This window comes from Trachurus trachurus (assembly GCF_905171665.1).
Source record: "Trachurus trachurus genome assembly, chromosome: 4".
Taxonomy (NCBI): Eukaryota; Metazoa; Chordata; class Actinopteri; order Carangiformes; family Carangidae; genus Trachurus; species Trachurus trachurus.
In genome coordinates this window covers 29,684,234-29,699,963 of record NC_139898.1, presented here as the reverse complement: position 1 = coordinate 29,699,963, position 15,730 = coordinate 29,684,234, and the positions used below count along the sequence as shown (strand labels likewise).

The following is a 15,730-nucleotide window of genomic DNA, read 5'->3' as shown; positions in this document are numbered from 1 at the left end:
TGACCTTTAAATGTAGAGACAAAAACACACAAGTACAAGTAGAGCTGCTGCACAACTTGATCGCAATCTTATCAAAAGCACAACATGTGGATACAATGTTTTCTCTTTTTCTTTCTCTGTCTTTTTGGAAGTCAAATCTTTTTTGTACATTTTGCCTCTTGTGTTTTGCTTGTTTGTTAGACTTTCTCTGTTTTATATACTGTCAGGTGTTCGTCTGTTATATCTCTGATTTGTTTTTGTGTCCTTTTTTTGTCTCTCTAAAATGAAATGGAAAATTCAATAAAAAAAATTGATCACAAAAAAAAAAACCCAACATGGCCCAAGTGCAAAATCCAAATCGTAGGAGCTGCAATTTATCTGCGATAAGGCTGCAAATGTGTCACAACATTGTTGCACATTGTGTTGCTACGGAGACGCCCTGGTCAACAAATCATATTCAATGGGAGATGTTTGTTTGGTACAAGACCCAACAGACATCACATCATCAAATTTATATATTTTTAAATACAGTTTTATTGCTGTTTTTAATTGAATTTCACTCTGACTTTGCTCTATTTTATGATTTTTAAAGTGTAAAGTGTCTTTGAGCGTCTGTAAAAGTGCTTACAAATAAAATGTATTATTATTATTATTAAAGTTTAAAAGAGAACAGCAAAAATGAGCATTCACACTGAAATTGCAATATGTTGTTTTTTGGCTTAGTGTGCAGTCCTACACAAATACTTCTTTAGATTAAAAATCTATTGTAAATCTCCTGTAAAAAAAATCTTCATCAGTTAAAACACACATAAATAAAAGGTATTTTATAAACTTTAAATCATTTATATTGAATTTCCCAATGAAATGAAGGAAGCAGTGAAAGTAAAATGTAAAATGAGATGAAAACGAGACAGAAATTCTTGGGTAATGTGTTACAGGATGAGACGAGCTGAACACAGGTGTTAGAGCCGGTCAAATGTTGAGCGGCAGTGGAAGCCGGCATGCTTGTGTAGAAGTGTAAAAGTGTGTAAGTGCAAGTGTGTGTGTGTGTGTCCAGCAGGCAGGGGCAGGTGGATGGTGGAGCCTGGTGGCAGTGGGAGGGGGAGGGGGGGAGGAATGAGAGGGATCGGGGGAGGCAGCCTCACTCCTAATCCTCTATCTGTCAAGTCTGTCAACAGAGAGCTCAGCTGTGCGTCTGTCCGGCCCAAAACCTAAATATTATTACCTCTGTGCTCTGAGCATTATTACTCCTCCCCTGAGCATCATCACACCCCCCCTTCCCCTCCTCCCGCTCCAACTCCCCCGGCTCTGATCATCATTATCTGTCTGCAGCTCTTACACCCCCACCCACCCACTGAATTCCCATGAACGGAGCAAAGATCGTGTGCAGCTCCAGCTCCGGGCGGTGGAAGCCGACACTCTGGACTCGGTCTGGTCGGAGTTCTGTGGATCTGTGACGCTGTAAATCAGCGGCTTCTAATCGCTCAATGAAACAGTCGTAAAACACTCTGGTTAGATCAGTCATGTGGAGCTTAAACATGTGTGAACAGGCCGTAGGTATCCCTCCGCCATTCAAATAGCTTGTATTTTAATCCATGTTTATCCAGAGTTATTAAAAAAAAAAAAAAAAAAAAAGTGATAAATTTTGTCGTAATTGAGGATAACCTTTAACCTGATCATCCTCATCATCCAAATGCAAAATTTTGAAGGGATTCCCTCGAGGACTTGCAGTAATATTTGCATTCACGAGGCCTTAAATCGCATTTTGTGAGGTCAGCAGCACTGTCCTTGACCTTTGACCTTTGTCCACTAAAGTCTAAACAGTTAATCTCTGAGCCCTAATGACCGTTTGTGCCAAATTTGAGGACGTTTCATTAAAGGGATGGTTTAACATTTTGGCAAATTGGCCTATTGCCATAATCCCTATAGTTTTAGGAGTAGGTTTGTTACATTTAATTGTCGGTGCAAGCTATTTTTAGATCAGTGGAGCAGAGCCGCTAACTGCTCATGAAACGGTACTTTCGCCTTTCCCTCAAAACTCACCAAATACACAATCCAACAACTCCAAAATGCTCTTGTGAAGAAGTTGTGACCTGCACATTCAGCACACTATGAAATAATAATGTATATATGAAGCAAATACTCGGAACTACTTAGCTGTTTATGAAATCATTCTGCCCAGCAGCCGTGTCTGTCATGTGGTTCAGGCTACGCATTTGCATCGAAAACAACTCTGTCTTGTAATGTTACATTATTATCTCATAGTGTGGTGAATGTGCAGGTCACAACTTGTCCACGAGAGCGTTTTGGAGTTGTTGGATTGTGTATTTGATGAGTTTGATGAGGGAAAGTACCGTGCGCCTCCGTTGCGTTACCTGAGCAGCTCGCGTCTCTGCACCCGCCGATCTATATATCGATAATTAACCTACTCCTAAACTATAGGGATTATGGCAATAAGCGAATTTGCCAAAATGTTGAACTATCCCTTTAAGGCGTTACTGATATATAGTGTCCATGAGATTGGGACCTACAGAAGGACAGAAGACTGAAGACAACATGTCTGCAGCTCTGAGACATGTTGTTTCAACCTGAACATTTGTTACAATCTGCAAACCACCAAACCAAACACACGCCTCCTGGACACCGTGGCTCTTGGTTTTCACACCGTCTCGTCACACAGAGGTGTTTTGTGTAACACTGCCTGGCTCGTGTTGTGTTGTTGTTGCTGTTACCTTTAACCTGCGAGGCCTCGGCCGGTTGTGTGTCCGGAGCGTCCGCCTCCTCCGGGGAGCTGGAGAGGGAGATGTAGGACGGCAGCGCCAGAGGACCGGCGCCGGGAGTCCCCTCCGCTGCCTGAGCGCCGTCCGGCATCACCACTGACAGCCGGGGTCTGTGGGAGAGCGTGGACACGATCAGACGGGATCAAACACAACGTGGTTTTGTATCAGCAGTGATGCTTCGCTCACCTCCTGCTGGGCTCCTTGGTTCTGCTTCTCTTGGCCGCTGCGGACGAGGACGAGGACGCGTTGTTGCTTCGTTTGGCTGGTTGTCGGTGCTGCAGTTTACAACGAGCTCCTCGGGGACAGGCGCCGGTCTTAGAGAAGTCTGGACACACCAGAGTGTGTTTCTTCTTGCACTGGTGAGTAGATGCACAGATCAAACATGAAGAAGAAGGTCACAGCTGTTCATACACAGACAACCTGATATGAGTGGATTTGATACAGACAAAAATATAAGACTAAACTCTAAACTAAAACTCTCATTTATGATGAATTGGTCAGTTTTATTTTGTGGGAAGGCCACAGTGTGATTGGTTGTTTCTGTACAAAATAAAAACATTACCAAAAAGGGGAAACTGTTGGACAAAAACTTATTATGCATGTATAGCACCTCTGACATTATGTGACATGACAAAGTTGCTAAATGCAAACCAGAGCTGTGCTTGTTGCTTATTTTTTGTTGCTTGTGTTCTTGTTCTCCTTGTCAGACTGTACATATGTACATTTTTAGATAAGTTTTGGATTTTATCTCCTGTGTTTTGCCACTGACTGTTTTAATTATTTAAAGTTTTAAGTTTTAAGTTTATTATATATATGTAAAAGCCCCATGAAGGATAAGAGTGATGAGTTAGCATCAGCTATTAACTCTCTGTGCAAAACAATAGTTTCAGACCTTGTTTTGAAACTATGTTAAATTGCATTGTCCCTCTCAGATACATTAACATGCTTGTATCTAATTTGGTTTCGTTAATGAAAATTGCACCTTGACATCGTTTCTATTTGATGTGAATAAAAACATCAAACGCTAAACCTACTTATAAGCTGCCTTTTTTATTTCTCTTCCTCTGATTCACAGGAACAGTTTAATGTGGTTCTGCTCCTTCACATTTACAGACCCCGACCCGTCCCAATCTCCTCGAGGTGGGGGGGTCACTGCTCTCTGTTCACGGACGGACAGTCGGACACACGCGGTCAGACAGGACTGGGAACAAGCAATAAAGAAAAACAGTGTCGCTCATATCCAGAGATGATGAGGCCTCTTTAAATTTAACACTGGTTCACGAACACCTGGAGGGAATCCAGGAAATCTGACCGGGTCACCCAACATGACCGGACTTGAAGCTGAAGAAAAGCACATGTTTCATATTTCATTTTCTTTTGTTGTTCTCAGTTTATTCAAAGTTTTTCTGATAATTAACTCTGTCCACTCACTCCAGTCCTGCTCCTTATAAAGGGACGTCGTCCAGCTTCTCCTTTAATGTGCAAGTTGAGCATGTGCGTCATTCTGAGCAGCATTGTGCATGAGCGCGCGAGCTTTCACATGCATGTTTGCAAGCGAGTGTGTATGACAGTGTAATACGGGTGTAAATTGGTAGCTTCATTCTCCACGCGATTCGATCCCTCCCACCTGTCAGAAAAGCTAATTATATTCACTCTGGGGTGCAGGCTGCAAGGAGCGTGTGTGTGTGTTTCAGTGTGTGTGTGCAGGGGTGAGGAGTGCAGGACTGGGAAGCAGCATTGGTCCTGAAATAGAGCGTGCAGTGGGGGGACGGGTGTGTGTGTGTGTGTGTGTGTGTGTGTGTGTGAAGGATCTTGAGATCAATTTTCCAGGAACGCTGTGGACTCTTGGTCAACTCTCCCCGGAGCCCAGCAGCCCTGACTTGCTGCCATCAGAGCCCCCCGACCCCCCCACTCACACCCATGTCCGTGCGCCCGCGGGTGCCAGGGCAGCCCCTGGATCAGCTCGGCTGTCAAATGTTTCTCCGGATCATCTTATAGGGGCTGCGGTTTTGACACACATTTCGATCAACAAATCAGACCTGCCACTGGTGTCACTGATGCCCGGCCGGGGGTTTTAAATTCGGTGTCTGACATCACCGCTGACCCCCCCCGTCCCCTCCCAGCATCGTCAGGCCTGATAACATGATTTTCATGGCCACAACTTTAGGGTCGGTCAAAGATTCACGGAGTAGCATTAGTTGCACAAACTGGTAGATGAAAATGTGATTCCTTCAAATGATGTTAAAGCTGCAACATCCAAGTCTGAGTTGGAGATGTATTGTTACCATCGACCATCACTTCCTGTCCGCACATTGAGAACAAAGCATAGAAAAAAACTAGAACTAAACTAAAACTACAGCCTGAGGCCAAAAGCAAAATTAATGAATGCATTTTTATTTTTGTGTCATGCCACCACTGTGGCCCATCCCATATGGGATTACAAGACACATTTCAAGTTTCAAGTTTCAAGAAGTTTATTGTCACACAGATGTACAAGTAAATACATTGTGACATTTAAAGGTGTACAGAAATGGCCGTTTGTCCTGTTTGTCGCACCTCCTTCTACACGTTTCCACGAGTTGCTTCACAAGTTTACCTGAGTAAGGAAAACAAATTTGATTGGTCGTTATCGAGTGGGTGGGATATTCAACGTTTGGGGCGAGAACGAGCTCGGTGTGTGTGTCTCGGACGGATGACGGATCCAATATCAATGGCTGATGAATCGTGAGCAGCGTGACGCATAATCTGTGCGCCTGCTTTATCCAATGCGAAAGAAAACTACCCCACTTTCATCCCGGATTTACTCGAAAATAGAATTTTGCACAAAGTTTGGGCTACATCGTCTGATAGATGAGTTATTACACTAATGTTAAGACCCACAGTGGGCTCAAATTCATTTTTCTTTTCTGTACAGCTTTAGACAGTCCTTCCTGTTGGTATTACCTGCCACACAAGTGCGACACATAAATAAACAATTTAAGATTACTTTCAGTACTCATCTGTATAACGCTCTTCGTCTCATTGCCCAGGCCTTTTCAAGAAATCAAGAAAATGCAAATATATTCAACTGAAAAAGATGTTTTAGCTTCTCGGCTAAAAGGAAGTTTTTTCTTTGCTGCTGTTGCCAAGTCCTGACCATGTTGACAAATGTTGGGTCTCTGCACAAGTCTCTTGAGTTCATAGCAAAATGGAAGAAAATTCAAAGATCTATGAGTCTTCAATAAATAAATTAAATGAAAAGCTACAGGAGTACAGTCTGGACCTGCTCTTTAAAATGGTAAATGGTCTGTATTTATATAATGCTTTACTATACCTGAACGATACCCAAAGCGCTTTACAGTACATACATCGCAGTCACCCATTCACACACTGATTGCAGAAGCTGCCATGCAAGGCGCAAACCACGACCCATCAGGAGCAAGGTGGGTAAGGTGTCTTGCGACCTGCTCTACCTCCTGAGCCAAGGTGTAATATATGTATTATATATATTATATATATATATATCCATTTCATTTAACAATTCTCTGGAGCATCAAATTGACTGTTAACTATTTGCACAGATTCATTTTTCCAGGTATTTGAAATTAACTATTGGCCCTTGTTTCCTAGCCACCACACAGTCCATTGTGTTAAATAAATACACTTTTAGAGGAAATGGCATGTGCAGCACACAGTTACTCCCCTTTATCTTATGTATATATACTGTATATGTTTCTATATGTGCTAAATGAATACAGTATAACCCACTGCTGCATATAAATATTGACAGGTGACTCTGCACATCTGAATACAAGGTTATATTATTAAATATATCAGTGGATGTTGACTTGACGTACAGTCGGCTCTGACATAAGTCTGGAGTTCTCATCTCCAGACGAGTGTGACGGGACGACGAGCGCTAAAAGCCGAAGCACTTTCCCGGCGTGAGAAACAAGAGTGTCCGAGAAATTGACTGTAAAAGCTGCGTCCGCTCACCACAGCCCCATACATCCTCATTTTCATAAAAAGAGAGAGACGCAGAGAGAGAGAGAGAGAGAGAGGGAGAGAGAGAGGAAATGGGAGGAGAAAAAAAAAAGCTAAAGTGGACAGAACATCTTTATCCCACACCAAGTTAACAATTTTCCACTTGATTTAAGGAACGCTGGGACGTCTCTGGGGCCTATTAGAGAGCTCCTCTGCACGGCCAAAACCAGGAGGAGTCAGCACATTTACCAAGAGACTGAGAGAGGAGCAGAAAAAAAATGCAGGGAGGGTGGGAGTTGGAAAAGACAGTAAAAAAAGAAAAGAAAAAAAAGGGACATCATATGCATTAAGTCGACACTGGTGTGGAGCATCTGAGTAGAAACAGGTTTTAGACTTTATTATAGGTAGAGATCAGATCAAATATCAACTCTACATTAAAAAAAAAAAGCTTCCTAATTGATTTAAACACAGCGGCTGCAGAGAGCCGTGGTGGAAGAGAAAAGCGAGCGGCCGTTCTCAACGCAACACGATGCACCGTCGTCCGGAGAATTGAAATTCAATCAGTTATGTGCAAGTTAACACTCCTGGTAGTTTACTGGTACGTTACATAACCACAGCGCAGTGTTTATATGATAAACGCTCAGACTTGAAGATGCATGACTCACACTGGACTTGACGGACCGTATAACGTAGCGGCACCAACACGGGCCTGCTGTATTTATGGATTAAGGACTCTTCTGGTCAGAGACAGAAAACTGCAGGACGTCAGTGTTCAGACAGAGAGTCCAGTAGATTTCAGATACACAGTCGAAGCTTTAACCTGGAGCCCGGCTTCATCACCAACGTTTGGCTGCGTGAGTGTGCACTACTCTGATCTTTTTCCCTCAGGCTGTGTGGCAAAAACTCAGCTTCATCGATCTTTGACCTCAGATCTGCTGAACCTCCATACGGTGCACTCGGTGAGGTCGTGTCACAGACGGAGGAATAACATGAGGACATTTTACACTAGACAAGAAATACTATAGAGACTGTAGCTGTTCTGTAAGCTGCTGCTCTGCGTAGCTCTTCACTCTGTGCACCGGTATCATCTACGGTGGCCCAGAGAGATCACTCTACTACTCTACTGCAGATTAAAGGAACAGACTTCTCGTATGCAAAACACTGTCGCCACACAAACGTTGATGTGAACGATGATTAACCAGGGTGCAGGAGGAGTTGAGTTGTAGTTGAGTTCAGTACTTTATTTGTCAGAATCTCTTCTGAAATGTATCACACATCAATGTCACATCAGTACTTTCAAATTAGCCACCTCCACTTTCTCTTTCTCTTTATTTAATTATCCATATCTGTTGAATGATATTTACCTTTCAATATCATAACTTTAATTCATTTATTTTATTTCCTCAGATTGGGATGCACTGGACGTTGTAGGGTGGGGGTTGTATTTGTATTGTGTTCTGTGAAAAATCAAAAAGTATTATCTTTTTGTATAACTGTCTTTCTGTACTTTGTTCTCGATAAAAAGATTGTTGAAAAAAAATCTCACATCAGACAATAACAAAAACATTAGAAAAATATAACAAAATATCGCACGAGACAAACATCAGGCATGTGACGTGCTATAATATACGTAACATCAAAGTGGCTGCAGTTCCTCCAAGTCCCGACACTAACAGATATTATTCAGAGCCCCAACAAACCCAACTGATTCAACATTTTAACAGACTGAGGAATAAAAGAGTTCCTCAGTCTGTTTAGGGACTCGATCTCTCCTGTTGGATGGCAGCAACTGGTGTTCTTCAAATAAAACATGTGTGGGGTCAGACAGGAACTTCTATCATTAAAGTTAGTCATCGTCACCCTCTCACACCGTATTTCTCCAGTAGATTCAAATCTACGCCCCCATGGTGTTCTGTATTTCTTATCTTCCACTGTAGTAGCCTTCTCTTCCTCCACTTCCCGCACTACCAGTGAACTAAGAATAGTTTAAATAACAAAAAGGAATTTAGCAAGACTAGACGATAGGAAATACCTATAGCATTAGCATTCGTTCTTATTGTGCAAATTCGTCTAGTATGTGCAGCTCTAAAAAGTGTTGAGCAGCTACAATCTTTGAGCAGATGCTTATCAGTCTCCCCAGTCGAGCTTTAAGTTGCACTGAGAGACAACTATACCATGCTATCCAGATCGTCACACTTTCCACTGTTCATCCTGAAGCACTGAAAGTGTTTTTCTCCATCGATACTTTGCATGTCCCTCACCAGCATGATGAATTCCCCCCTTCCTCATCGCTTTTATCACCTTCTCTGTTTATTTTTTCTGCGTAGCCATGAGGAAGAAAGTGTAAACAGCGCGAAACTAGGATTGTGGGAAACATTGGAAAATCGCTCCACTCTCAGTGCGCACGACTCTGTTTGGGGTCTTTAAACACATGCAAATCCTCAAAACACAAGGGTACTGAGCTCTCAGGGCCACCGTAGTCTCTCCTCACATGTTCTGTTTAAAGCTGCACCTGAACGCAGCAAAGTTTAGCTCAGGCAGCAGCAAACTGTCCAGCCAACATGAGCCGTGTGTGTTTTACACCTGTGTGGCAGGATGTAACTCAGTGCCGTGTTTGCATCATTTTAATGGTCTCAGGCTCAGAACATCACGGAAACAAGAAGAAAATAATCTGATATATCTCTTTAAAAATGTAATGAGCTCAGTGATGCTTCTTCTCTGCGTTTCTTGTTCTTTTTCTTGTGGAAATAAAACAAAAGAGAGAGCAGGGCCGAGGTGAAGATGAGAAGAAGCTGCATTAAAAAGGATCAATTCACTGATTCATTAGACTAAACAGTTGATCAGACAGCTCTCCGCTACACCGACTGGCACAGACGCAGCGCGGCAAACATGCTGAATCGGCCAAAGGGCCATTAACGGAAGTCAACTACGGAGAGAAACCCTCCGAAAGCTTCGCTCGGGCCGCAGGCGCTCAGCGATGTCTTGTCACTGATGGAGCGAGTAAACCAGGGAGGAGGAGGAGGAGGAGGAGGAGGAGGAGGAGGAGGAGGAGGAGGAGGAGGAGGAGGAACCTGATGCAGGAGCCACATGTGAAGGATTAACAACGACTTTAAACTGATGCTGCGCGCTAAAGAAACAAGAGGAGCAATTAGACCAGAACAGACTCGGGGTGAGACAAAGCCGGGATGAGGCAGGATGGCAGCGAGTCTGAGAGGAGGAGGAGGAGGAGGAGGAGGAGGATGGAGGAGGAGGATGGAGGAGGAGGATGGAGGCGAGGAGCAGACTTAACCCCTGAGCTGCTGGAGTGTCTGCCTGCCTGGCCCATAGTGCCATCCTCAGCAGTTTTCCCATCTATAATTACTGCCTGCTATCCATCATAGAGCCGCCAGAGCCTCACACAGTGCAGCAGCGCTCCATAAACACACACACACACACATGCACTCAGGCGCAAATACACTCACACACACATACACACATGCATGCATACAAACACACACAGGGGAAAAAAATCACAGACCTAAGCACTTCAGCTAATAGAATAAATATTAATATCCCTTTTGTTTTCTATATCCTCATTTCCCCGTGCGCTATTTAAATGAGGTCTGACAGTGTGAAAAAGCATCTGTTTCACACTCGACACTTGAAAACAAGCGGGGAGAGAGGAGGAGAAGGGGGAGAGGGGGGGAGGGAAGGAGGGAGGGGGGAGACAAAACAAGGGAGGTAAAGACAGTGGAAGAAGAGGAGGAAGAGGTGGAGGAGGAGGAGAGGGAGTGGTGGGTGTGTCTGAGGTGGAGACATTGGGACAGTGTCTGTGTGGAGGGGGGATGGTTGGGGAGGTTTGGGGGGTGAGGGGGGGTTAGAGGGGGTAAGGGGGGGGTTGAGTGTCATGTGTAGGTGGCTCTCTGTTACCCATCAGGCCCTCAATGTGTCACTCAGCCACTACAGTTATGCCATTATGGACCACCACCCGCTGCAGCTGCTCCTGCCTGTGTGTCACTGTGTACATGTGTGTGTGTGTGTGTGTGTGTGTCTGTGTGTGTGTGTGTGTGGTGGGCATTGGTTACCAAACTACTTGTTTACCTAGGCCTCAGTTTAACTTTAGTGGAACTGTACACACACACACACACAGACACACACACACACACACGTTGTACAACATAATTCTTCGTTGAGATGAAGACAAACAGGTAGCGATGTGTCGTCGCCGCGGAGATAAATGCAAAGAGTATTGAGATCAAAGCTTCATCTGTCGTGTTAATGACTCCACTCAGCCGCTGTTACAGTGATGCAGGTTAATCCTGATCAGGGTTCACGTTCGCATCTGAACACACTGATGCTTAAATGTCTTTTAACTGAAGACAGAGACAGAGAGAGTTTGGACTTTTTTTTTTTATCCTTTTATGACCTGAACAGTCATTTACTCTTTTCTTTCCCTACTTTTTCTTGTTGCTTATCTTCTTTTTACCGGTAACACTTTATAATAAGTACTCATCACTATTAAGCTTTAGTTAAGCATTAATAAATACTGAATCTTTCATTTATATTGCATGAATACTCATTAGTATGTAGTTTATAAATGCAGTTAATGCTTATCAATGATGGGTAAAACATTTTTAACTGTGTTTATAAACTACAGTAAATGATGAATTCAATGCTTAATAGTGTGTACTTTGTGTGATTAGCATTTCCTCATTACTTTTAATTTCTCAATGTTTTTAACGTATGTTTGTGTGAATGTGCATGAGGCATGAGTGTGTGGTTTTATGTAAAGCATTTTGGCCTGCTTCTCTGTGCATGAAAGGTGCTCTATAAATAAAGTTTGATTGATTGATAGGAAAGTAAAACTCTTCTTTATTTGATGTTTTGTCATATTTTAGTTGCACAACCTCTAGATCTGTGAATAGTGACTATCTGCAGCTGGACAGCGGTTTGAGGAACCACTCAATACAAACCACAGCTCTGAGTTATGTTTTAGACTCACTCCCTCCTGTTAAATCCTGGACACTGGTTTTGTTTTCCTCTCTTTAGTTGTGCAGATGGATGAAGGAGAAACTTAGATTTTAGGTGTAAAGTCTTTAGGAGCTGAATGAGCTTTCTCTCTGGTTTTGCTGTACTTTATTGTACATTGTGCATTTTGTTGGCTTGGTTGAGTATTTGTTCCTGCTCTGCTCATGTGAAGATGATGTATGGACGGAGGATTTGGACGTCAGACAGCTCAGGATGATGCCACATACACTTTCTAAGTGTGAACGTCCTCTCTGGGTTTGTGTGTGTGTGTGTGTGTGTTTTTACCTTCTCTCCCTCGGGACAGTAGCCTCTGACAAAGTCCTGGCACACCTCAGCTTTCCGGGACACGTAGACGTGACTGTAGGGGCAGTCGCTGTTGTTACAGATTCCCTTCAGGAAGTAGGAACACACCGGCATCTGGAGAGAGTCCAGAGAAAATGTTTTAACGGTTTAAGGTAAATAACAAAAACAATCTGCAACATCAGAACACAAGAGACCTACGTGTGTTTTGTTATGTCAAAATAAAACGTCTCATGCGGCTGCAGAGCGTCCAGAACTCTCTGATTATTGGCAATGTGTCCAAAAAAAAGAGATTGAATTGACTTTGGGAATCAATCTGACTCTGACTGAATTGATTCTTGGCATTTTTCCTGCAAACATATTAGACAATAGGTTGAGGTGTTTGTTTGAATATGTGCTGATGGCAAAAGAAAAGCCTCCTGGTTGACACTCCAGCATATGAAAATAAAAAGAGTTAATATGATTTATGTGTTGGAGAAGAAGAAGAAGATAAAAAATGTTGCTGTTTTTTATCTTTCTTTTTTTTCTCCCTTTAATCTATTTTTTCTGTTCTGTGTCAAGATCATCTCTGAGTTCCTCCCTGTAAATAGTAGTAGTAGTTTATTCGATCTTTTACACAAATTGTTTTCAGTTTTTCTCAGTTTTCAGCATCAATCACAATCAGTTAACCTTCCATAATACCATCATTAGTTCAACTAGTTCATAAATAGATCAAAAAGGTGTAGGCTGAAGCTATCTAGCTTATAAATGCCTTCCCTTTCATTCATTATTTCAGTAAATCCATTAGAGCTCTTTGTGGTTTCAGAAAGAAACAAGTATCCAATAATTAACAAGTGTAGTCAAAACAATAAAAGAAATAAATAATTTAACAGCATTACAGTTGCAATCAACACCCAATTAATCAATCCTGTTTATAGCTTTCTATCATACTATGTTTTAATCTATTTCTAAATTGTGTCATGTTTGAGATCCTCTGTCAATCTATTCCACAGTTTTACTCCCGTCACAGAGATACACATGCTTTTAAATGTAGTATTTATTCATGGTTGTTTTAAGTTAAATTTCCCTCTTAGCTCATATCTCATCAAGAAAACATAAAACATATCTCATCAAGAACACACAAAGGGAGGAGAGGGGACGCGATGAGAGATTATTCGAGTTTGTAAACAGACGTCGTGCGGCTTTAAAAAACCAAAAACCAAAACCACCGTCATGTCGGGATCAGACGTGTCCCGTGTGCCAAGTGATCCGTCACACTGAGCAGCTAAATGACCTTAATTGCAGTTGACAGCGGCGAAGTGAGAGTGAATGTGTGTCCTGACAGCATGTGTGTGTGAGCAGAGAGATCTACTGTTTGGCGTGTTGGGGTTGGGGTTGGGGGGGGAGCCTGGTCTAAATATACCTCTGAGAAAAGGAAAGAGGGGGAGGGAGGGTGGGCACAGCTCAGAGTGGGGTGGGGTGGGGGGGGAGATGAGGGAGACTCCACCTCGTTGGGATGAGATCAGTTCTACCTAATTAACTGCTACAGAAATATTTATCCAGGCTGCAGCTCGTCCAGCTCTCATGATGTGTTTATGTGCTTTGGATGTGTTGGCCAGTGCTGGAGGAGGAGGAGGAGGAGGAGCAGGAGGAGGAGGAGGAGGGGGGGGCTGGGGGGGGGGCACGAGGACCAGGATGGGGTTCCCGGGTGTAGGGGGAGGTGGGGGGGGAGTAGGGTGTCTGGTTTCGAAGGTATTTGTGGTAGTGGGGGGAACAGGAGGGGAGGGGGGTGTAGGGTTCAGGATTCGGGCTCGCCTGTACGCACCAGAGCCCGGATCAGGTTCGGAGGGGGGGCTGCTGCTGCTGCTGGGTGTATAACCCCCCCCCCCCACCACCACCACCACACATCACCCCATCATACACTCCTGTTTTGACTCCAGTCACTCCATGTAATATATTCAGCATTAGTATCACCACATTTGCAATACGGTGCAGAAGTGTGGGGGGAAACACGTACAGTATGAAAGTGTCATGCACCCCCCGTTCACACTTCAAAAAAGAGCCGTGAGGATTCTACACTATGAGCACTACAGAGCACAACACACAAACCAGTTGTTCATCAATGCAAAAATCCTCAAACTACACCACTTAAAGGGATAGTTCAACATTTTGGCAAATTGGCCCATTGCCATAATCCCTATAGTCATAGCAGTAGGTTTGTTACCTTTAATTGTCGGTGCAAGCTATTTTTAGGCTGCTCAGGGCTACAGTATGCTATGGAGGCTAAGGGAATTTCTTGGTTTCCCTCATCAAACTCATCAAATACACAACCCAACAACTCGAAAACACTGTCGTGGACAAGTTGTGACCTGCACATTCACCACGCTATGAGAAAATAACAGAATGTTACGAGACAGAGTTGTTTTAGAGGTAAATTCATGCAAAACCGCTGATGCGCGTTGCGTTCAGGGACAGTTTTTCAGCAAGCAGTCTCTGCATTTACCCTGTGTTTACCTCGAAAACGGCTCCGTTTCGTAACGTTCTGTTATTATCTCATAGCATGGTGAATGTTTAGTAACAGTGGAACAAACTAGATGATGAGGTTAAAAAAACTTGTGGGCTTTTAAAAAAAGATAATATGAAACTCTATTCTAGACAATTATAAATTGATTTAAACCCAGAGAAAGGGTCCAGACCGCAGCTCTGCTGTTGTATCACGTTTGTAAGAAAGAAAAATTGTGATGAAATTAATGTATTCTGAATGGTAATCGGGGCGGGACCTGATAAGCTTTACGCTTCTCCCGTTTCCCTTACGGTCATGTTGTCTGTATTGTGTAACTGAAATTATGTGTGATGAAGTCTGATTCAATTAACATGTCCCAAACAAATAAAAGAAAAAAGAAAAAAGAAAGAAATACTGGTCCATTTACCTAACGTAACGTACAATTGGTAGGAATTTAAATCTTAGTGTGTCATTTGTGATAAAAAACAAACAAACAATTAAAATAAACTTAAACATTTGGTATAGATGACAATTAATGATTTGAATATTTAAAACACTTTGCCTAGAGGATTGATAATTGGTTATATATTGATAGTAGATACTAATAATAATATTTAGTGTAAATAATTTAAACTGTAATTTTATTTTGACTGTGAAATTAATTAATGCATAATAATCCTAATACCGTGATTATTTCTCTGACAATAATCGTACAAAGAAAATCTATAATGGTGACATCCCTAGTCCACATGAAACAGGAGCGGGTGTATCCGGTGGTGGGAGGGGCCAAAGGTTGGGTGGGGGGTTAGCTGGAGCGAGGTGGCGTTACAAACAGACAGCTGGGCTCTCAGCACGTACAGGCAGCGACAGGGTGACAGCCAACACAGGTGCGGGTCATTGTGTGTGTGTGTGTGTGTGTGTGTGTGTGTGTGTGTGTGTGTGTGTGTGTGTGTGTGTGTGTGTGTGTGTGTGTGTGTGTGTGTGTGTGTGTGTGTGTGTGTGTGTGTGGAGGGTGAGGCAAGACACCTGTTGGAGAGTTGTTTGTCTCAACTTAAAAAGAAGGAGGAAAAAACAGCTTTCCCTTTTTAAACGGCTTCACTTTCCCATAGACGGGCAACACACTGAAAGAGTCTATAAGAGGAGGTGGAGCCACTATGACAATGACCTAAAATTAGATTAAAAAGTCTTTTTTTATGCAGCGACTGTCTGGTGTAGGTTC

At 42.9% G+C, this 15,730-nt stretch overlaps 2 protein-coding genes across 2 annotated transcripts in view; both read right to left on the bottom strand.

Moving 5' to 3' along the window:
* LOC310984522 (PH domain leucine-rich repeat protein phosphatase 1-like) overlaps positions 1-15,730 on the bottom strand; it is a 146,197-nt gene that overhangs the window by 34,071 nt on the left and 96,396 nt on the right. The gene's annotated exons all lie outside the window — the stretch shown is intronic.
* The window catches only part of zc3h3 (zinc finger CCCH-type containing 3), a 74,677-nt gene that overhangs the window by 1,047 nt on the left and 57,900 nt on the right, over positions 1-15,730 (bottom strand). The window contains exons 9-11 of the mRNA XM_083969744.1: positions 12,015-12,146; positions 2,946-3,115; positions 2,712-2,869 (exon numbers count right to left, since the gene is read on the bottom strand). Of these exons, the coding sequence (XP_083825870.1) occupies positions 2,712-2,869; positions 2,946-3,115; positions 12,015-12,146 (460 nt within the window). The remainder of the gene's footprint in view (positions 1-2,711; positions 2,870-2,945; positions 3,116-12,014; positions 12,147-15,730) is intronic.